Genomic DNA, 24,148 nt, shown 5'->3' with positions numbered 1-24,148 from the left:
CTACTGTTTTCCCCAATTTGGACCCCTGTGCTTATTCAGTTAGTTGATCTCTTTACCTAGTGTATGGCCAAAGAAGGGAACACTTGTATGCACATCCTTTACAAGACACGCAAGCAACATTCTCTCTCTAGTGATATGCATTGTCTATGAACTAGGGAAGGCAGCTGGTCTCACCTCAAAATGTCAGTTACAGAAAGATTCAGTTAAATGCACAGCATTGTGCTTTAAATTTAGATATCTGACTTGATTTCTGTTTTCAGATGATGATTCTGATGATACAGTTGAAGATGTCCACGACTTCCACTTTTTGGATGATTGCGCCGAAGACTCTACCAACGTGACAGGTAGGTCCTATGCCCACAAAACAGCAGCTACCTTGCAATCTAGGAGGGAATTCTGCATGGTAATGGGAGGCAGAACCAAAGTTTGGGTGGTTAATGGATTGGGAAACAAAAACTGAATTGTTAGTGGTTGCCATCATGGCCACATATTTCTCTATCTGTTCTTGTTTCACTTCATGTGTTGTAGTGGCACAGAGACATGTTTACCATCTTACGTCTCATGAGAGCATCAGTATTCTAAGCAGATGATGAAGGTACAGTGTACTGGTCTGTTTCCTCAATCCAAATAATTTTTTCTTTGATGAGTGATTCTGAGAACATTTGCACTTTTTTTTCAAGTTTTGCTGCGGAAGAAGGAAAGAAAATTTGGCGGAAAGAGAGTATCCTTTTTCAAGAGAATTACTACTGCTCCCCCACATACTCGATGCCTTACCAAAACACACACAGACAACCAGGCATGTACTCAACAGTCTCTGGTACAGGGCATTGTCTGCACAGCTGATTATATTGCCTGCAGGGACTTACTTTTTTTGGAAATAACTCATGCCAAAAACATAGAGGCAAGCTTATTAAGCATGGCCAAGAGACGCAATGCTGCTGATTGGGTAAGACCTGCCATCTGAGCTGTTGGGCCCCAAGAGTGCAGACGTGTACGTGAGCAAGAAACATGTACGGCGGCTCCCATTAGAAAACAACTGCATCAAAGCAAAAATCTTCATTTAGCAAGTTTTTCCATTTCTATGTCAGAGGGGCTTTATTGATCCCATATCTTGACTGTGTTCTACGCCTTGTCTTCGGCTGAGTGTAACGTACTCGTTCTCATCAAATAAGAACCGTTTTGCTACACATAAAGCACAGCCAATGCACAGATGATTTGAAAGCACTTTGCAATTAGTTTGTAATTACTTGTATAACAGGTTTTCATTTCATGCATCTCAAATGAGTGTCTGAAATTAAAGGAGCGTCTGAAATGTAATGTATTTAGTATAAGTTATTTATAAAATGCTGACTGTTAGCAAATGATAACAGACATATTAAGAATGGATATCAACAGGAGCCGGCAGAAATATAACCAGGCCAACTATCATGCCTGCATGTCCAAACCACAAATCTGGTTCTCTTTGAAGAGCAGAATTTATTGAATTTAATGTATGTATCCTCACAGGAGCCCAGACGAGTGCTGAACACCCCGAAGGAGCAAGTGTTACCTCTTCCCCCGACCCAGCGTCTGAGACATCTGAGTGTAAGTCAGTTTATTGTTACTTTCACATGAAAGATAATGGTGTACTATGTAAGGAGCCGTTTTCTTTGGCAAATTGGATCTCTAAAACCCTTCGGGCAGATTTGATGTGGAGAAACATGTACTACCCACAGAGCTGCCAACTGCTAAAATTTTGACGTAGAATGCTACGATTTTGCTGTAATTGTTACGCTAAACTCTACGCTATACGTTCAAACACAAATGACAGGCATGCAAAATGTTCAATCATCGCTCGACAATCAACAATGACATAGCACAAGTAGCCGAGTACCAATGGTTGCGAACCAGTCTGTTATGACTGATTGAGGTTGTCCACGTGACTTGATTTGCCAATCGTGAATTTTGTTGCAAGCATTTGCCTTTCCGGTGTCTCTCTGGGCCAACTGCGAATTTGATTAGAATGCACGATGCACTTGTAAAGTCGTACTGTATTAGGGCTTCTGATATTTTACCAGGTAAGGGAACAATTTTACTAGCCAATGCAACTACAGGCTTTTAACCAAAAGTATGACGTCTTACTGGCACCAAAACAATATATTCGTAATTGACCTGTGAAAGTGACTAATTTTCACGCAAAAATTAAATTAAACGTTTTAATTACTCATTTTCACAATCATGTTAATTACTATTTTAAGTGTTAATGTCTAATTTTCAGTTTTGGCTCGCCTCCTGATGGCTTACTAGCGTCAAAACAAATTTCATGCGTTAATTACTAATTTTCATGTGCCTTGTGACTGTGGAGGTTCAATGCGCATGCGCGACTGTTACACCGGCCAGAGCGAAAATCCTTCGATTCAATACTTTTCTGGCCCATTGTTCTTTAATCCGATGCAAATTAACAATAAGAGCTGAACGCATGTGTAGATAACAGTGACATACAACTGTGTGTCTGACAACTTGTTGAATAACGAATTCTATCGAAAGACATTTGTGAAAGTGTGTTAGCCTAGACCGAACAGATCAGTCTGCTAGTGGTCGGACCTTTAGCACAAGTCCGGCCACACGCCATTTTTCCTCTCTCGATTCGAACATTTTCGGATCAATTGTCTTTCACTAATACACTACAAAGCAGATGTATGAGTGTAGTAGTGGAAATGAATATGAGGCACACCTGTCTGCCTGACAACTTGTCGAATAAGGAATTATATTGAAAGATATGTGAAAGTGTGTGACCACAGCTGATCAAAAGTCCGTCTGCTAAAAGCAGCTTCGATTCGAAAGTTTTTGGGGTCTATTATTTTTTTTAAGTTACCCAAAAACAAAGTTAAGGAAAGCGCTATTGCAGAAAACTGACATGCATCTTCCCTACGAATAACTTGGTCGATAAGGCCTTCTATTAAAAGATATTTCAGAAATATTGTGAGAGTGATGTTTGACGGACGTTGTAGCCTCTCAGAGACTCTTAAAGTCTGACTACTGTGACCGAAAATGAGGCAAAATTAAAAATAAGTAATTAACACTGTTATTTACTAATTTTCACGTGAAAATGGTAACCTTAGGTTTTGGCACTAGTAAGCCGTCATACAAAACCGTTTTGGTGTTCATATCTTTTTGGTTTGTTTGTTTGTTTGCCGACCACGAAGGGCCATATCAGGGCGTGCTGCTTTGACATATAACGTGCGCCACACACAAGACAGAAGTCGCAGCACAGGCTTCATGTCTCACCCAGTCACATTATTCTGACACCGGACCAACCAGTCCTAGCACTAACCCCATAATGCCAGATGCCAGGCGGAGCAGCCACTAGATTGCCAATTTTAAAGTCTTAGGTATGACCCAGCCGGGTTCGAACCCACGACCTCCCGATCACGGGCCTTGGTCAATAAATATGAAACAAAAGACGATATGCTCCCCCTCGGACCGTCAAAGAAGCTGGTCTGTCAACAACCCATCAAACATCTTATAATGTCCTCTTGCATGTATAGAACATTTGTGTATTCTTTGAATTAATATTTCAGGTGTGCTGAAGCTCTTCAAGGAGCTGAAATTAAAGCTTGCCAAACTGGTCAAGACGCATCCCAATTTCAACATCTGATGGCCACCAGTTGGGGGATGGATGTGGGACACCGCGCGGCACTGCAACTCAAGGAGACAAAAATCACAAAAACGGCAGAGATCCCACTAACATCTGACATTCGAATTTTGTGTGAAAGTTTGAGGGAGAAAATCAAGAGTTTGACAAAAGTAAGTTGTGCTACTTGTTTGTAAGTTGTGGTAAAGAAGTGTTGTGGTGGTTGAGGATGGGGGTAGGGAGAGGATGTTGTGGTGGCAAGTTGAATGTGTAGGGTGTTCTTAATCTTAATATTGGACAATAAATGGTCTCAAATGGGTTAATAGTGGGTCAATATATATTTCTTGAATGTGTTTTATAAAGCTCACGCAGCAAAATAATTAGTTTATCCTGGCTCTGGTGTGCATGATTTTGGAAAAGGGTGTCATATACTCACACTTCATAACATACAGACCAGAGTTACAGCGCTGAAAGTTGCAAGTATTTACTTGCCATGGCAAGTGCAAACATGTTACTGGCGAGTAGAAATGGTAATCTACTTGTCAAATGTGAGTAAATGCTGAATCAAATTGTTGATTTGGTCAGTAAAGTTTGTTCTCTGGCTTGTAAATTTTTAAAAGTGCACTATTTTTTGGACTTTCAGGGCTTTGAGTAACTTCCACCTTGATGTCTGAAACATTATTTAATTCTGGATTGTGCCCCAAATAAAAAATAAAATTCTAAATGTAAAGATAACATGAAGTTTCAGCCAAATCAAAAACAAATCGGCGATTGGGCGAAGGGCCGATCCAAACGACACCCCTGACTACTATTCATGATTTTATGTATTTTGAAAGGGATCATGTCATTTTGCTGATTGATTGTGTTGTTGTTTTCTTCCAAGAAAATCAAAACGGGAGCATCAGCGGAATTGTGGAGAAGACTTGCGGAGGTTGTTCTGGCATACATCATCATTTTCAACAGAAGATGACCGACAGAGGTTAGTATACAAGGCTGTTCCACTTTATCAGTGAAAAACCAAATTTCCACTGTAAACTGCCTTTAGAATAATTTTTCATCACAAAAGCGATCTTTGGAATTTCCTGACGTAGTGCCGAAGAATTCATGCATCAACTTACGTCAAGTGTTCGACGTCATCACTTCGCATACCTTATGGCCTTGGTATTTTGTTGTCCTTCATATTTTCTACTTGTAAAATGACCCACAAAGCTAAGCGAGACTAGTTGAAGCTGTATCAATGTGCCTTGCCAGCAGGTTGTTAATTACCAGTAATTTTTAATGAGTTGGGGCATTCTAACCAATCACAGGATCTGTTTCATTAAAACGTCAACTTGATTGAATTACAATTATAATTCTTGTTGAAAAAAAAGGAATTTCCTTTTAAAATGTGGTCGATATTAAGTATGTCAGTGGGAGGAGGCTGGAGGTTGTGCCAGTTTAAATATGTGACCCTCCACCACGAAATGAGTCGCATGTCACCTCGCGCGGTTCTGCGCTAGACTTGATATAAGTCCGGAGAGTGTATGGTAACAGCGTGAGGGTCACCTTAGTCACAGGCTTATAACTCAAACAGTTTTTGCTCTTTTCTAAAACGGGTTTCACCACTGGATAGAGCATAAAAAACTCTTTAGGAAAATGTAAAAATATGAAAATCATGCAAAGGTGACATGTGACTCATGCCGTCGTGGAGGGTCACATATGTCAAATAATTTTAGGTTTGAAGTAAATTATGGTCACATAAGTTCTCTTTAACATTATTTTATGAAGCTGAAACAGCTTTTTTTTTCCCTTCCTCTAAAAGGTAAGATGGTTCAGGAAGGTGACAAAATGGAAGAGCGCTAGTTCTGTGCGATGCTTAGTTCTCGAGATAGGTGTGACCACATCAACACGGTGGCCTAGTGGTAAGGCGTCCGCCCAGTGAGCGGGAGGTCGTAGGTTCGAACCCCAGCTGGGTCATACCTAAGACTTTAAAATTGAAGTGGCTGCTCCGCATGGCATCTGGCATTATGGGTTTAGTGCTAGCCCGGTTGGTCCGGTGTCAGAATAATGTGACTGGAAGAGACAAGAAGCCTGTGCTGCGACTTATGTCTTGTGTGTGGTGCAACGTTAAATGTCAAAGCAGCACCACCCTGATATAACCCTTCGTGGTCGACTGGGCGTTAAGCAAACAAACAAACAAACAACAATTTATATTTGCGTTATCAAAGATCTTTCCTATTCAAATCAGTGTCATTGCCCAGTTCTGTGTGCTATGGTTGTTTGACTTACTTGACAAGTTGAGATAAAGAATTACATTTTATTTTTGAGAAGCAAAGAAAGCGTAGAGAAGTATGTTTCTGTCCTGCAAGACTTTATGACCAATGACTTTTCCCTTGGAAAAATATGAAGATGTCTGCTTTTCGTCTGCTTTAAAGGTTGGGAGATTTTACAGCGCACACGGCAAAATGCAAGTTGTGTTGGACAAGAATGTTGTTATTCTTCTTTCTTCGATGAACCTTAGATTTGTTCTTGGCCATATTTTCGAGCTGTGCATTATTATATTACGAAAAAAACAGGTTTAAACACATTCGTTAAGGAACGATGATCATTTGCTCTGGAACTGCAATGCAGTTTGCTAAAACAAAAAAATCTGGCTCAGTATACGGGAACAGGCTAGTAGTGTCATATTTTTTTAATGGGTTTGGAAGAACTGCTCCTAATTTACATAGCACTCCGGCCCTGTTCTTTTTTTGTCACCCCCAAAACCGTTATTTGTTTTGGGCAGCATTAACAGGGGCAACGAAGGCGAGTTGTGTGCAAGCATTTGCTTTTCTTGTTTTCTGATCAAACTATAGCTTAGCTGTTACCATCTAGGTTTTAGCACTGAGAAACTATTGCTTAACTTTTCACATTAGCATGCTTTGTAGAGACAGGCCAAACCTTACTACATATTGACTGCTTTTCAGTGTTGCTGCCTTAGTTTCAGTCTCAAATCTTGACTAGATATTATTTTGATAACGTTTCATATGATATGCTTTTTTTTTTATAGGCTGCAACTATGACGCTGAAAGACTTAGAACAAATTCACCAAGGCATGGACAGCCACACTAAAGAACTTCGGCTGACACAGGGGGAAGAACGTGTGCTGACAACCCATGCCAGGGTTATGCTGCGCGGGAAAAGGTCACGCCCTCTGCCAGTGATCCTGACACCTGAAGTCCAGGAAGCCGTGCACAGCCTTGTTGACTTTCGTCAAGCAGGAATGGTTGCATCGAGTAACCCTTTTGTGTTTGCCTTAAACAGCAAGGTAATAATAGTGCATGGCATTCAATTAGAACCTTTTCTTTCTCATTTTTGACTCACATGCGAAGCAAAAGTGAGTCTATGTACTCACCCGAGTCGTCCGGACGTCCGTCCGGACGTCCGTCTGGAAAACTTTAACGTTGGATATTTCTTGGACACTATTCAGTCTATCAGTACCAAATTTGGCAAGATTGTGTATGATGACAAGGCCCCAAAAAACATACATAGCATCTTGACCTTGCTTCAAGGTCAAGGTCGCAGGGGCCATAAATGTTGCCTAAAAAACAGCTATTTTTTACATTTTTCCCATTTTCTCTGAAGTTTTTGAGATTCAATACCTCACCTATATATGATATATAGGGCAAAGTAAGCCCCATCTTTTGATACCAGTTTGGTTTACCTTGCTTCAAGGTCAAGGTCACAGGAGCTCTTCAAAGTTGGATTGTATACATATTTTGAAGTGACCTTGACCCTGAACTATGGAAGATAACTGTTTCAAACTTAAAAATTATGTGGGGCACATGTTATGCTTTCATCATGAGACACATTTGGTCACATATGATCAAGGTCAAGGTCACTTTGACCCTTATGAAATGTGACCAAAATAAGGTAGTGAACCACTAAAAGTGACCATATCTCATGGTAGAAAGAGCCAATAAGCACCATTGTACTTCCTATGTCTTGAATTAACAGCTTTGTGTTGCACGACCTTGGATGACCTTGACCTTGGGTCAAGGTCACATGTATTTTGGTAGGAAAAATGTGTAAAGCAGTTCTTAGTGTATGATGTCATTGCTAGGTTTAGTTATTTGACCATGTCAAGGTCAAGCATGTGAGTCGTATGGGCTTTGCCCTTCTTGTGTTTTGTTGGGAGGGGGAGGGGGGGTAAATAACATACAAATAGACAAATGAGTGCAATTTGCACTACATGACACCTGAAGAACATGGGAAAATATATATCAATAAGCAAGGGATAACATAGTAGGCTATAGAGCTTCATAGGTAAGCACGCTTTTCCTATTCTTTTTAACTTTCTGAGCATTTAATCCAAACATGACGTGTGTATGTTTTTTTGAATAACAGAATGATAAAATATAAGATGAAATCATATTTGGATCGATAGCAGATTTGTTTAATTTTAATTACATTTTTCAGATTTTAAGCCTCCAAAATTTCAATCAATTTGATCAAAAGAAAAATGAGGGCGTGACAGAACCTGCATTAACTTTCACTAAAATGCGGATATTACATTATCAAAGACACTTATTAAAAAAGATTTTTTTTATCTGGGGATATTATCTGGCAGAACTTATATGGACAGTTTCATGAAGATCAGCCCCACATTTTCCTCGGAATGCATCTACACACACACACCTACACACACATAGCTGCCAACTGCTATGCTTTTGGCGTAGCATGCTATGTTTTAAGAGCAATTTCTACTCGAATCTAACGATTGCTATGCTGAAACTTAATAATGACAAGCATGCAACAGTGCCCTCATTTTGCGAGATACTGATTTCTGCCTTCCACTCTGTGTGGCTGTCACAAAATGGGTAATCGTCTATACTGAAAGGTATAACAAAATGGCTTGACCTTATTTTAAACGGGTTCCTTACTCCTCTGTAATTTAGTACCTTCTTTTGTAGGGTTCAAATGGCTACATCAGAGGATCGGATGCCCTTCGTGTAACAGTGGACGAAGTAGCCGAGAAAATAGAACACCCGGAAAGGCTACGCAGCACCAACCTCCATAAAGAAATCGCAACAACAGCCCAAGTGTTGGGACTAAATGACCAGGACTTCGAGGTCTTGTGCCGATGGATGGGCCACACAGAGGCGGTCCACCTTCGGCACAACCGACAAAATTTCCAGGGTCATCAGGTGACGCGGATGGCTCCTCTTCTATTTGCAATGGAAGAGGGGTCAGTCCCTCAACAGAAGGGAACAGCCCTGAAGGACATGACCTTCAGCCGAAACATTGGTAGGTACTCCTTATGATAAAAACTTGACCAAAAGAGTTATTGCAACCGATTTCACACCCAAATTAAAGCACTAATTCATGTGTATAGAACAGCACAATGATTGGGATTTTGAATGTTGCTTTCTTTAAAAGTTATGAGGCTTTATCTTCTGAGCCGAAAAAAAATATTGGTCCCTTTCATTTTGTGTTAAGCGATCTCGACTGTAATTAAATACAGTCTTATTCTCTTAACATCGACATATATACAAATGATCTTCATTGCTTTTAAATGCTTGATTAGACGTAAGACAAACAAGTATGGCCGGGAGGGAGGTTGTTTACATGATGGGAGCAACAGTTTGTTTACAAAACATCTCAAAAGTTTGATATTCACAGATTTGAAACCTGTCAGTTTGTCTTTTGTGTCAAATTCACAGTCTTCGGTCTTACTGTGTTTGACTTTTATTATTATTTTTTTTCTTAAGAGTCGCAATACCTGAATGAGCGAGCTATTGCGATGGAGGAGGAGGTGGGAGGTTCAGTGTTTACATTTTCAACCGCACTGTGTTTATGAGGCTCAAGATTTTTTTTCGCAGTCCTTTTTCGTTTTGCAAAGTTTGGCTTGAAACCATAGCACACATCAGCCAATCAAAAAAAGGTCACCTATGTTTGGGTCATACCCCAAAACACTCATAGTAAAAAATGTTTTGCCAATTCCCATGGGGATTCCTTACCTTAAAAGAATCTCTTTTTTTTTTTTTACAAAATATGGTGGGTGTTGATTTTATCAGGCTAGTCACTGAGTGAGGTTTGTGGAATCCTCCTTTTAAGACCTACAAAACCCTGAGAACATCAGGTCTTAAAATGGGGTAAACTTACAGCTCTAGGTTATTGACAGAATATAATAGAAAACATGGATTTGAAAATGTCTGATCGGGGGTTGGAGGTCTTAGGGAGGGAGTCTTCTATGGGGTAAGGTTGGGTTAGGGATGGGCGGGGGTTACAAAGGCCAGTCGTGTGTGAGCATTTACTTCTTGTTTAACTGTCATTTTCCACCATGTTTGTGTTATTCTGTTATTCATTATAAATATTCATATTTCAGGTGACTCTTAAGAAACAAAGACAACGAAGAAGGGGAAATCAGACAAGAGGAAAGGTGGGTATTTATCTGAATCAGATAAAACAACGTGACTTCAATAATGTTTTAGATGACTAAACCTGCATTGCACAAAAATAGATTGATATCAAAGATGTATTAACATTACATCAGAAGTGTAAATGCTATCTTTTTAGTTTGATATGAATCAGTTTTATGATTGAACCAATTTGCCCTCAAACAAATTTGAACATACACATCGTTGTTTTTCTTTTTGTTCAAAGCTAACCAAACCCCAAAAGGCCAGAATTAATACTTGTTACATCTGCTGAACAGAACAGACTTAAGATTTGCATTTGGCACACACATTGTTTGTCCTGCTGTGATTTTTTTATCAGTCTATTGATTCTCATATCAGTCTTCTTTTTTTTAATGTCATGAAAGTAACAGTCATCAAAGTCAACAGTTATTAAAAGTATGCATGTATTAGCAGTGGTATTTATGTGATAGACATTGGTACCCTTTCTTGACCTTCTACAAAGTAGCTCAGTGAAGTGCAGTTTCTTTCTTTCTTTCTTTATTTGGTGTTAAACGTCGTTTTCAACCATTCAAGGTTATATCGCGACGGGGAAAGGGTGGGGAGATGGGATAGGGGAAAGGGGGGAGATGGGATAGAGCCACTTGTCAATTGTTTCTTGTTCACAAAAGCACTAATAAAAAAATTGCTCCAGGGGTTTGCAACGTAGGACAATATATGACCTTACTGGGAGAATGCAAGTTTCCAGTACAAAGGACTTAACATTTCTTACATACTGCTTGACTAAAATCTTTACAAAAATTGACTATATTCTATACAAGAAACACTTAACAAGGGTAAAAGGAGAAACAGAAGCGTTAATCGCCTCTTACGACATGCAGGGGCGGACCTAGTTGTGGATAAGGGGGGGTTCCAAATTGGAGCAGGGGTCCAGGGGCCGCTCAGGCCCCGGTGGGGTCCAGGGGCAGAGCCCTGGTGGGGGGTCTGGGGGGCTATGCCCCCCAGACGCTGAAGGAATTTTATTTGTTTAGGTCAATCGGAGGCCTCTCCTGAAAGATAACAAGGTATCTATTCAGTAAATATTAAAAAAAAACCCGGATGGGGGGGTTCCGGGCACCCAGGAACCCCCCCCCCCCCCCCCCTAGGTCCGCCCCTGACATGCTGGGTAGCATCGGGTAAATTCTTTCTCGTCCCAACCAATATGGGACTCCCCCTAACCCGCGGGGGGTAGTGAAGTGCAGTTGATTTGGACATAAGAATATATAATTGCAATGAAGTGATATGAAGAAGATGCATGGCCAAACTTTAAAAAAAACACTGATTTCATAACTCCTAAACATTTGTTTGATTTCTGAGTATGTATGTGTGGTTTCAATCTTCTGTTGTCAAAATGTTGTTCAAAGGCAATGTAAAATTGATATTGTAAAGTGAATAACTTTTGAATGACTTGATTAAGAATATTCCTCTGCCCAATTGTATTCTCAAAATCTAACACGCTGGAATCTATCAAAAAATCTGGTCTTAAAAAGGAAGGAGTCTTAAAATAAATGTGTTAATTTATTGAGGTCTGAAAAATGAAAGTCTCACATGTTGAACATTTTTTTCTTCTACAGTTGATGATGCAGACCCAGTACAAGCAGTAGCAGGAAAATCCAACAAACGTATGTACTGCCTTGATAATAATAACAAATGGCCATGCATACTACTCGCACAATATGCACCCCCACCCCACCCAAAAAAAAAACCCCACCAGAATTAATTGGTATGTGTCCTGCAAGGAGCTAAACCAGATCATAAGTGGTCATGGAAAGCACTTGTGCACCATTGTGCCAGTACTGATTTTTAGACTACAATAGCTAGTTTTCTAATATACTAATTGCAAAAGATAGTACAGGGGTACCTGCGATTGACTTGCCAGAAGTGTCCTTAAATTGAAGGTGGCCTGTCATGTTGACGGGTAATTTTGGTAGGGATAATAGACAAATGGACAACAGAAAGCGTCAGCACACTCTGGTTCACGTAAACTATCAGTTTCCGAAAAGACATTGCCAGGTTTTTTACGCACAGTACAAACACCCTTTCATTTAAACACTCACCGCTTGCGAACATCCTAAGTACCCTCCGTAAAGAGCTAGCATTTTTTTTAATTTTATTTTTGCATGGCCTGCAGGATTGTCTAGTACCAAAATCAGACGCTTTTTGGCGCTAGTACTAAAATCTAAATAATAAATTATTGTAACACAAGCATTCATTAATCCTAAAAGATTTTTTTTTCACCAAAAAACGATCAGTACAACTCGAAGTTTTGAAAAATTGACAAAAAGGGAGTCCGGAAGCATGTCACGCAAAGAAGTGTTTCCCGAAGCAGACGAATTTTTTGCATTGAACTTGCTTCTTTGAAGCCAAACTCCACCGATAAGTTTGTGTGACTCGCAGTCGTTGTTGCATTTTAGATTCAGAGTTACACAATAACGGTCTAATGCAGATAAAGCGAGTCGCATTGAAATCACAAACTGACGACTAGATTTGTGAAAAAAAAAAGGAAAGTTGATCACACCCCGGGGTCCACGATGGCTCAGGCGTTAGATAAACCATGCAAAAATAAATTCATTGAAAATTGCTGGCTCTTTACGTAAGGCACCTCAGATATTCTCAAGCGGTGAGTGTTCAAACAAAAGGGTGTTTGTACTGTGTGTCTTTGATGGTTTGCGGGAGGCTTACTGTGCCTTAAAAGGGATGTGGTCTCTCATCGGAGAGGCCACACATTGCAGGTACAACTCCACACACTTTTTAACTTTGTGACTTTCATTGCCGTGCACTGATACACTGAGCACAAAAAAGTTAAGGATATTTTTTTCAGTGGTATACCCCAGATGTTAAACAGCAGTTATTTGGTCAGAAATATACGTGTATTTGAAAATCAGTCTTTCTTCTGCTCAAAAATGTGTTTCTGGAATCTGAGCAATATCTGGGTATGATGTCACTGGTCCGTGACCACATCTACTCTCAAAAATTGTGCTTTTTGATGGCTTGATTCACTTTCAACCGTTGAAACAGTGACTTAAACTGAATGATATTTTACATTTTCTAAATTCGAAAGTTTATTTGGTGTCTTGCCTAATGATTCATACAAATTTCGTTCAAATCTGTCGCGCTGTCAGGCTGATCTAGTGTGTAAAAGAGAGCGACCACAAAACTGAAAAACAGCAAAAAATCAATGGTTTTTATGGTGTTTTTGCTGGGTAGCTGCAGGCTCTCCAAATTTCACAGAACTTAACTTTTTGTGCTCAGTGCACATATAGCAGACTTGTGCTCTTCAATCTCTTTGTTTGTTTGTTTGCTTAAATGCCCAGTCCACCACAAAGGGTTATGTATCGATTGGACATTGGATTTCCCTTCTTTGAGCCATGTGACGTCAGAGGCATACAAAACTTCATATTTTGGCGTTTCAGGTTGACCGAAACTTCAAAGGAACTACAAAACACACGTCATGTGCATGTGTGTGTGCTGTTCAATGTCAAAACAACAACAAAGTCAGTACATGACGTGTGTTTTATAGTTCCTTGGAAGTTTCGGTCAACCTGAAACGCCAAAATATGAAGCTTATGTGTTTGCTTGCATGTGTGTGTGTGCTCGTTCAATCGTTAAAACAACAACAAAGTCAGTACCTGAAAGGAATTCGATCGATACATAAATGTTATTTGCGTTTTTGACCAAAATATGATATTTTACACAGATCTCGACAGTCATTGTTCACCTCGACCGCTAGCGCGGTCTCGGAGAACAATGACTGTCTCGATCTGTGTAAAATGTCATATTTTGGTCAAAAACGCAAATAACGTATAATATCAGGGCGGTTGCTCTTCAGTGCAATGCACCATAAAAGAGGAGTCACACTACACAAATTCTAACCTGTCTTTGATGCAATTCATGGTCTCATTGATTTTTGGGTTGTTCTTGTTGATTATTTTATTTTATCATATTCGTTCCATTTCCTTGTATTAATACACACCCCACAAACTAATTTTTAAATCCAACCAACATGTTTTTGTTTTTTTTACCTGTCTAATGCCCTCCAGCAAGAAATAGTGGACAGCGAGCTTTTCTTGCTTCCAAATTTATATTAATGAGCTAATTATAACATTTAATCATCATCAAAAACCTTGTCAATGCTTTCAATGTGTGTGTGATTCAGAAGTCGTTAGGTAATCTGGCAGTCATTAAAACAAGGTAGGGGTCAAATTAAAAGTTGCCACAGCGCTCCAAAAACTCAATGTTTGTTGCGTTTTGACAAAACGTGATCCAGATTCACTGAAGGGGGCCGGGGACTGAAAATAACCATTTTTTCATCTGTTGGGAGTCGTTTAGCTCTGTTAGCTGTATCATTCTGTCTTTGAAGGCCTGGGAAATATGTATTTTTGTCAGTATTGTTTTATTTTTTGTATTTTGTACGTTATTTTCTCCATGGAAGGTGTGATTTTTGGGGTGCTCATTTTTTGTAGTCTTTAGCATGTACAACAAAGGCATTTTGAGGAACAGCTGTCAATTTCTGTTTCAGGGAACTTCAGCAAGTTCTTGAGAGAAGAAGAGAAGGCCGTGACAAAGCTTTTTCAAGCTTCCATTTTGGGAGGAAAGCTTCCAGGAAAGAAACAAATTTTGTTGGGCATTGCAAGCAGCCAAATACTGGAAGGGAGATCCTGGACCCAAATTAAAGATAAAGTGGCATATGAAAAGAAAAAACACCTGAAGCACATGTACTAAATTTAACTGTTACTTCCTACTGTAATATTAATTCCATTTCCCGCAGTTTCCTGTCACTTTGATGGAAGTTAAAAGAAATATTTTTGTCGACAAGCAAAGTGGTTCCCCCCCCAACACCCCCCCCCCCCCAACACCCACCCGGTCATACACCTTTTTTTTCTTTTTTTCGTAAAGCACTTTGTTTTTGCTCCCACCCATGCAGTTGGAAAACCTTTTCAAATCTCTTGTGTTGTTTTTAACTTTTGCTCTAAAAATTTGGTATGACACAAATTTTGATTAATTAGAAAAAAAAACAGTAAACACCAAGTTACAAAGACTTTTGGGCCACGCCCTTCTTCAGTGAAATGAATGTAAGCAAACAATGACGTAAATATTTGATGTGAAAATTGATTCGGATTATCACTTGATTATGTTTCATGATTTTTTTTCTGGTTTACCTTGTTTCTTTTTGGTGTAAATATGTGGACGTCTGCACTGACAGATGTCATGACAGCTGTCCTTTGTATGAGATTTTCTGGGTTGTGGATAACTCCCATTGATCATGACTTTTGTATGGACCATTGTAACTGTATTTGCTCTGTCCAGTAGGAAAACGTTTTCAAGTCTTCTTGTGTTGTCTTCTTGTGTTGTTTTAAACTTTTGCTCTAAAAATGTGGTTCCCATTGAACACCTCAGTACAGATTATGGTTTGCAAAATATATGTTGCTTACTTGATTCTTGAGAATTGTGTTTGTTTTCGCTCCCCCCGCGGGTTAGGGGGAGTCCCATATTGGTTGGGACGAGAAAGAATTTACCCGATGCTCCCCAGCATGTCGTAAGAGGCCACTAACGGATTCTGTTTCTCCTTTTACCCTTGTTAAGTGTTTCTTGTATAGAATATAGTCAATTTTTGTAAAGATTTTAGTCAAGCAGTATGTAAGAAATGTTAAGTCCTTTGTACTGGAAACTTGCATTCTCCCAGTAAGGTAATATATTGTACTACGTTGCAAGCCCCGGGAGCAAATTTTTTATTAGTGCTTTTGTGAACAAGAAACAATTGACAAGTGGCTCTATCCCATCTCTCCCCTTCCCCCTCCGCGATATAACCTTCGTGGTTGAAAACGACGTAAAACACCAAATAAAGAAAGAAAGTTTGATTTCGCCAAGTGAGGGTGTGTGACTGTGGCTGTGAGTGTGTTTGTGACAGTAAATTCAACACTATGAGTGACAAAGAACTGACGACTGTGTGTGGCAGGGAATAGGACACTTTGTGTCATTCGCCTGTAAGTGTGATTAATATATTTTGTAACCATCAAAAACAATTTCCCTTGAAATCAACACATCAACCTTTGCCGGATGCCGCTCACGCCCGACGATGCGGGTTTGTCTGAACCCATACATTTGAAAGAGGGTTTTTACCGTTTATTTCTCTAATGACGATGCGGGTTTGTCTGAACCCATACATTTGAAAGAGGGTTTTTACCGTTTATTTCTCTAACGACGGGGTGGGTTCAGGGAAACCCACAGCGCTACTTCAGTGGGTGCATCAAGTTTCTCCCTTCACCGACTTCTTGCAGGGGAGCGAGAGGGGGAGGGAGAGACTGAGAGAGACTGAGAGACTAAGAAAGAGAGAGAGAGAGAGACTAAGAAAGAGAGAGAGAGAGAGGGAGACTAAGAAAGAGAGAGAGAGCGACTAAGAAAGAGAGAGAGAGAGACGAAGAAAGAGAGAGAGACTAAGAGAGAGAGAGACTAAGAAAGAGAGAGAGGGAGACTAAGAAAGAGAGAGAGGGAGACTAAGAAAGAGAGAGAGAGAGACTAAGAAAGAGAGAGAGACTAAGAAAGAGAGAGAGAGAGACTAAGAAAGAGAGAGAGAGACTAAGAAAGAGAGAGAGAGACTAAGAAAGAAAGAGAGAGAGACTAAGAAAGAGAGAGAGAAACTGAGAAAGAGAGAGAGGGAGACTAAGAGAGAGAGGGAGACTAAGAAAGAGAGAGAGACTAAGAAAGAGAGACTAAGAAAGAGAGAGAGGGGGAGAAAGAGAGAGAGACTAAGAAAGAGAGAGAGAGACTAAGAAAGAGAGAGAGAGACTAAGAAAGAAAGAGAGAGAGACTAAGAAAGAGAGAGAGAGACTAAGAAAGAGAGAGAGAGACTGAGAAAGAGAGAGAGGGAGACTAAGAGAGAGAGGGAGACTAAGAAAGAGAGAGCTCTAGACTAAGAAAGAGAGAGAGGGGGAGACTAAGAAAGAGAGAGAGGGGGAGACTAAGAAAGAGAGAGAGACTAAGAAAGAGAGAGAGAGTAAGAAAGAGATTGAGAGACTAAGAAAGAGAGAGAGAGAGACTAAGAAAGAGAGAGAGAGAGACTAAGAAAGAGAGAGAGGGAGACTAAGAAAGAGAGAGACTAAGAAAGAGAGAGACTAAGAGAGAGAGAGAGAGACTAAGAAAGAGAGAGAGAGACAAAGAAAGAGAGAGACAAAGAAAGAGAGAGAGAGAGACTAAGAAAGAGAGAGAGAGAGAGAGACTAGAAAGAGAGAGAGAGAGAGACTAAGAAAGAGAGAGAGAGACTAAGAAAGAGAGAGAGGGAGACTAAGAAAGAGAGAGAGAGACTAAGAAAGAGAGACTAAGAAAGAGAGAGAGACTAAGAAAGAGAGAGAGAGGGAGACTAAGAAAGAGAGAGAGAGAGGGAGACTAAGAAAGAGAGAGACTAAGAGACAGAGACAGACAGTCAGATAGACAGACAGTCAGATAGACGGACAGACAGACAGACAGAGCAACTGACAACAGACATACAGACAGAGAGATACGGACAGACAGACAGAGAGACAGACAGTCTCTTGGAGACAAACAGGCAGACAGACACTGTTCCGCCGCTCTGGTAATTATGGGTGTAGCAGAACCTGCGCCGTCGGCAGAGGGATAGTTACAATCACTACTACTCTTTAAAAGTATGGGTTTGTGTGAACCCGCGCCATCGGTAGTGTTTATGTAAATTATCATAATCAATTAATTTTAATGTTTTGTCATGTACACACTAAAAATTTGCAGACAGATAGCAAATTAGGTGTGTGAGAGATACTTAAAATTTCAAAACGATACCTTTAATGGTTCCAGAGTTACAATGATTTTAGTGTGTCTCTGGGTACAGGTGAACCCAGGAAGCACGGCAAAGGTTAACTTTACAAGTAAGAAAAAATGACACCTGAAAATGGCATTCAATGGTTACTCGTGCTCTCTCTCTCTCTCTCTCTCTCTCTCTCTCTCTCTCTCTCTCTCTCTCTCTCTCTCTCTCTCTCTCCTGAAAACAAACAATAAACAAACATCAAACAAACATTGAGGAACCAAAGCTAAATAGCGTTTTAAAGTATAAGCTCAAGAGGATACTTCCTACTGTGATATTAATTACTAGTGTGTTTTTGTGAGGGTGCTTTAACGTTTCAGTTATAGGGAGTAGCACACGTTTGTGTTATGATCCGTGCATGTCTTAAACATGTAATGGCAGTGCATATTAGCAGATCTGCATTTTCAACCAAGTTATTCACGTATGGTAGTCGTCCGATGTTGGAATATAGCGTGTTCGTTTCTTGTGTTTTTAATCTCTCGTTTGTTTTCTTAGTGTGATCAAGCAAACGCAAACAATCCTTGAATCTTTTAAAGCACGATAAAAAGATCAAGTATCTATCCTCATATCAAACAGACAATGAAGTAAGGCGTCCGCCCCGTGATCGGGAGGTCGTGGGTTCGAACCCCGGCCGGGTCATACCTAAGACTTTAAAATTGGCCATCTAGTGGCTGCTCCGCCTTGCGTCTGGCATTATGGGTTTAGTGCTAGGACTGGTTGGTCCGCTGTCAGAATAATGTGACTGGGTGAGACATGAAGCCTGTGCTGCGACTTCTGTCTTGTGTGTGGCGCACGTTATATGTCAAAGCAGCACCGCCCTGATATGGCCCTTCGTGGTCGGCTGGGCGTTAAGCAAACAAACAAACAAACAAACAAAAATTCAACATCAAAGAATACAATCTCTAGCTGCTCACGCTAGCTTTGCGAAATAAAGTGTTGGTTTGGTTACCAACACCCGATCCCGCCATTTAATTTTAAACAAAACACACAAACTTAAAAGATTGAAAATTATTCAGAATAAAATTTTCTAAATAAAGTGTTGGCCTTGGTTGAAAAATTGCGACACGACCTTAATTCATGCTAACAAACATTTTAGGTTAATTAAAAAAAAAATTTTTTTATAGATGGTTTTTTTTTTTTTTTTTTTTTTTAAACTAAGCTTTGGTTTTGTAACGAAAATCCGGCCTAAAGTCTTCTCATGCAAAAACAAAAAAAAAAAAACAAAAAAAAAAAACAAAAAAAAATACACCCCCCCCCCCCCCCCCACCCGGTTTTGTAACGAAAATCTGGCCTTAATTCTTTTCATGCACAAAAAAAAAAAAAAAAAAAAAAAAAAAAAAAAAATTAACCCACCCCCCTCCTATTTTTTTTTAATAATTTGGGATTACTGGTAGCTTTTTTGTACTACCACGTATATGTAACGCTATTTTGATAAAGTTGATAGTATTTACAGCTTTCCGGTCATAATTATGTCCGGCTATCTCTCACTTTTAGGTGGCGGATGTCCACATATAACACGTGTTTCAGAATCTCTATTTTTGGGTGTGTAACTTTCAATAATGAGTGTTTTTAATTTTTTTTTTCTCAAAAAGTATTCTTAAAGTCTAACACATGTTTACACTTGCACTCCGTTTCTGTAGCTTTAGAAATAAACAAGTCCACATAAAACACATTTTTCTTTGCGGCAAATGTCCACATATCCCCCCCTCAGACACGTATGTGTGTTTGCACGGGAATGAACGTACGCACTTTTAAGCAAAGTGGTTACATAAGTCGTCAGGGATGGCACAGACCCAGATGAAGGACCACGCATTGTACAGAGAATTCCCTTGTACAGATGCCACAGGCTCCGCTGAAGGACCGTGCACACATAAGAGCTTTAAGCAAAGTGAATACACAAGTCGTTAAGCCGAATGGCACAGACCCAGATGAAGGACCGTGCATTGTACTGGGAATTCCCATGTACAACTTTGAGGAAACTGAATACATAAGTTGTTAAGGATGCCACAGGCTCGGCTGAAGGACCACGTCTTTGTACAGAAAATGACAATGTACACCTTTAAGCAAAGGCATAAGTCGTGAAGGATGGCACAGACCCAACTGAAGGACCACGCATTGTACAGGGAATTCCCGTGTGCAACTTTAAGCAAAGTGAATACATAAGTCGTTAAGGATGCCAAAGGCTCGGCTGAAGGACCACGCAGTCATCAGAGCTCGAGTCAGAAAATGAAATGAGGGGTTGTATGAACTGATCAACTACAGGATGTCAGGTGCTGCGTTCTATCAGTCGAATACAACAAAGTTGAATCGTGCAACGCGCCCTTTTCTGTAAAGTGGATACAGAAAGCATTCAGAGGACAGAGGCTCAGCATACATTGTACAGTGTATTCCCATTTGCATCTCCAAGCCCGAGTCAGGAAGTGCACACCATTTATGCCATCGCACACCCTCTCATTGCCAGCTCCAGGGGCAGGCATCAGACACAGCTTCGGGTAAACCAATGCTGGCTGCGTCACACATCAAGTGTCGCGCGATATTAAGCACGAGTGAAAACTCTTGTAGCTGGCGTGTGTCTAAAGTGTCCAGCGAGACAGCACTGTAACGCTTCATGGTATACAGTCACTGTGACCACCACCCCCACCCCCCTCCTCTCCCTCTGACGACACGATTTTCTAGTATTGTTTGCTATCTCCAAACGGAGATTTCACTGTAAACTATTAAAAAGACAGTCAAGCATGTAAGATTGGGGTTCCACTGTACTGTCAGCCCCCCCTCCCGCCCCTCTAAAAATAAAAAGGTTGAGTTGGCCAAACTCAAGCACCATCTTGCTGGGTAGGCTAAATAATTGTGGCGCAGTACAATGTTGGTGTGTGTTTGGAATTGACGCCTCTCTATCGTTAGTGCACAAAGAAGGACGAGATTATCGATCGTAAAGCACTCTTTCTTCTCCTTTCAGAACACATTTAAAATATCTATTATTATCAGTTTAAATCGAAACCGTTGGAAGGTTATAGAAGAGATACTTTGGCCCAAAGGCACACTCCTTCCCGTGTTAACTTTTACTTCTTCTTCTTCTTCTTCTTCTTCTTCTTCTTCTTCTTCCTCTTCTTCTTCTGTGATCTTGGCCTGAGACTCCCGTGTACGCTCATGTGTTGTTTGACACGAATGGGTTTTTCCGTTTATGAACGTTTTTACCCCGCCATTTAGGCAGCCATACGCCGATTTCGGAGGTATGCTTGGTATTTCCCTGCTTCTATAACCCACCGAACTTTGACATGCATTACGGGATCTTTTCCGTGCGTACTTGGTCTTGCGCTTGTTTGTACACATGAAGGGGATAAGGCACGAGCAAGTCTGCACGCTAGTTGCACGTTCAATTGAAAATATTGTTGGAGTTGTGTGGAATAGCAAAAGAGGCCCTTTATTCCCTGAACACAGAAGAGAGAAAGTGGACTGGCAAACCTTGTTTACTTGCGGCAAAGCTTCTTGCTTCCGATTGCTTGCCCTTTGTGAAAACGGTGCTTAAAATGAAGCAGATAAAACAGATGGCATAAATACTTTATTTTTCCATAACGGTTATTATTGGCAGGCAACGGGGAAACACACGTGAATAGAATTATTGCCGGTTCCTCCCGTCAGTTCTTCTGCTTTATTCTCTCCCCATTGACAGACAAAAGACTTCCCAAAGCCAATGCTCGTATTGGACAAAGACGAGCTTGGGCCAATAATGCCTTGGAAACTGCTCGAAAATTGAAGTGCTAAATCTCACTCAGTGATTTTTTTCTCTCTCCCCCCCCCCCTTTTTCGCTCTCCACCTCCCACAGTTTCCGTCCTTTTATCTCTCTATCTGTCAGTTGTTTCTTTTAATCTCTTTTTATCCTTCTCCTTTACACACACACGCATGCATGCACGTACGCACGCACGCACACACGCACGCACGCACGCACGCAGACGCACACACACACACACACGCACGCACGCACGCAGACGCACACACACACAAACACACACACACACACACAAACACACACACACACACACACACACGGATACGCATTCACATTGGTTCTTGTACAAAGGGTCACACCAACACGGTATATATATTGGCGGATATTTGTGTATTTTGAAAGAATTGTGTGTTTTTATGCAGCGGGGCCCTGCGCTATCAGAGAAATCCAATCAATATCCATTATTGTTTTTCACCCTGGTTTAGGGACAGACTCTCGGCTTGGCCGCACGTAATTGAAATAATAGGAAAGGGGAAAAGAAAACACTCATGGCTTACTTCAAACGATGGATGAAGGAAGACTTCAAATTATTAATAATAATAATAATAAGAAGAACATTTATATAGCGCTAAATCAAAAACTTTCGTTAAAAAGGCTTGCTCTAAGCGCTTGACATCTAAACTAAAACGTCATTCACACTCTTTACAATGATGTACAAGAACTTCATGTCACACTCTTTCATTCAGTATAGCACCATTCACACAGTTGTTATTCTGTACAAGACAATAAGTTAGTCTAACATTTAGAATGTTCATAAGATGAAAACAAGAGAAAACCAGACTGATTAAAACAACTGCTTAGTGCTAACAAAGCATGAATCTTAATGATAGCGTAATACATGTTTAACTGTTAAGACCATAAAAAACCTATATGCTAAAATAACTTCGAACTTTTAAGAACTTCTTATAAGATACACAGCACATCTAGATAACTGAATTGAAACTGTTTCCTTTGTAGTTACGGTCTCGATACGTTTTGCTTTTGTCGCCCGGCAGAGTGTTATGATCTATGGGAAACAGAATGAAAGGAATATTCTCGACAAAGGAAGCATTGACTAGAAAGGGAATGAAAACCGGTGTTTGATTTAGAATATCTGCAGCACACAATGGGTAAGATTCATTTTTGAGAAGGGGTCGATTTGAAGGTCTCCCGGCAGTCTCTGAAGTGCCCGATATAGTTGAGTCTTCAAACGCCATAGAAGTGTAGTCAGGGAAAACAACAAACATGTCGTCAGTTTCCATGCTTGTAGTGGGTAATTGGGAAACGCAGTGTTTGTCTTTCTCCAACGGTACCCCTGAAGCGCTAAAGGGTGCTAGGTTCTTAAGGTCAACGGACATTAAATAGGAATCCCGGAAGCATTGGTACTAACTTAAGTGTCCATTATTTTAAGCATTGAAAGGCACAAAATGTCTGCGAAGCACGTGAGCATAGTTACCTGTTTGAAACTCCCATACGAAAATAACATGTTAATATTTTACTAAAATATCTAATTAAGACGCGTTTTAGTTCACAACAAACACCAAAGCACGTAATGAAATATTCAGAATGGCAGAATGAAATCTTTACGAACCCGGACTAATGTTTGGAGAAAAAAAAGCGGCATGCTTCTAGAACTCTCTGAGGCCGTGGGAACCCGGATGAAAAACACGATCCGTTCACGTCTGCGTCATGGGCAGATAACTCCAAGCTACTCAACAATTCCTGTATTGTTTCTGCGCGGCTTTGAAGCCAAAGCTATATCGCAGAAATATCTAAATGCTTGCATTAACTGCACACAGTTATTTATTCTCGTAATCCTCGAGGGGATTCAAGCGCTACTAACGTCGTGGAAATTGAAGTTGCAGGAAGGCTTTGTGGGAGATCAAAGGCACACTCAGCTTAACGTAAACCATCAGTTTCTGGACACAGACACTGCCAGGCTTTTACACACAGTACAAACGCCCTTTCGTTTAAACACTCACCGCTTGAGAACATCCTAGGTGCCCTCCGTAAAGTGCGAGCATTTTTCAAAGAATTCATGTTTGCATGGCCAGCCGGATTGTCTAGTACCACAATCGGACGCCTCGTTTTGGCGCTAGATAAGTTCGTGTCACTCGCAGTCGTTTGTTGCATTTTAGATTCAGAGGTACACAATAATGTGCTATTGCAGATACAGCGAGTCGCATTGAAATCACAAACTGACTACTAAATTGTGAAAATCAGGAAAGTGTGTGACACGGGTCCACGATGGTTCAGGGGTAAAATAAACCATGAAATCTGGTGTGTGGTTTACGCAAGCTAAATCGCCATTCAAACGAACTGTGTCATATAATGCTGTTAAATGCTATTGCAAGTGTGTTCCATAAGGTTAGAACTGCTTTTTTCGTGAGAAGATTTAAATCGTTCTGTAAACCATTTAAGACAGACTGGGGCTTTAAGCTTTACGTCTACAACACCTAACCTCAATCTTCTCTCCTGGCTTTTTTTTTTTTTGGGGGGGGGGGGGGGGGGTGGGGTGGGAGAGGGGGGCGGTTCAAAC

The 24,148-nt window shown here is 40.4% G+C and overlaps 2 protein-coding genes across 4 annotated transcripts in view; both read left to right on the top strand.

The window, feature by feature from the left end:
• The window catches only part of LOC138972597 (calbindin-32-like), a 197,744-nt gene that overhangs the window by 79,464 nt on the left and 94,132 nt on the right, over window positions 1-24,148 (top strand). The gene's annotated exons all lie outside the window — the stretch shown is intronic.
• LOC138972532 (uncharacterized) lies at window positions 228-15,887 on the top strand. 3 transcript variants are annotated; one of them, XM_070345176.1, is made up of 9 exons: window positions 228-344; window positions 1,507-1,584; window positions 3,561-3,786; window positions 4,497-4,592; window positions 6,642-6,899; window positions 8,545-8,878; window positions 9,960-10,013; window positions 11,604-11,651; window positions 14,549-15,887. In XM_070345176.1, exons 5-7 carry the CDS (start codon window positions 6,651-6,653, stop codon window positions 9,968-9,970), a joined length of 594 nt encoding a protein of 197 aa, XP_070201277.1. In that variant the 5' UTR covers window positions 228-344; window positions 1,507-1,584; window positions 3,561-3,786; window positions 4,497-4,592; window positions 6,642-6,650; the 3' UTR covers window positions 9,971-10,013; window positions 11,604-11,651; window positions 14,549-15,887. The 3 variants fall into 3 exon arrangements, with proteins under 3 accessions (XP_070201277.1, XP_070201294.1, XP_070201285.1); XM_070345184.1 differs by lacking the exon at window positions 228-344 and having other exon boundaries at window positions 1,267-1,584; XM_070345193.1 differs by lacking the exons at window positions 1,507-1,584; window positions 3,561-3,786 and having other exon boundaries at window positions 252-344.

Source organism: Littorina saxatilis, linkage group LG1, assembly GCF_037325665.1.
Source record: "Littorina saxatilis isolate snail1 linkage group LG1, US_GU_Lsax_2.0, whole genome shotgun sequence".
Taxonomy (NCBI): domain Eukaryota; kingdom Metazoa; phylum Mollusca; class Gastropoda; order Littorinimorpha; family Littorinidae; genus Littorina; species Littorina saxatilis.
This window is presented reverse-complemented; position numbering and strand designations above follow the sequence as displayed.

What these genes read in the sequence shown, in the direction of transcription:
- LOC138972532 (XM_070345176.1), top strand. Translation starts at nt 6,651, where the DNA reads ATGACGCTGAAAGACTTAGAACAAATTCACCAAGGCATGGACAGCCAC. An exon ending in TGTTTGCCTTAAACAGCAAG is followed by an intron (nt 6,900 to 8,544) that starts GTAATAATAGTG and finishes CTTCTTTTGTAG; the next exon opens with GGTTCAAATGGCTACATCAG.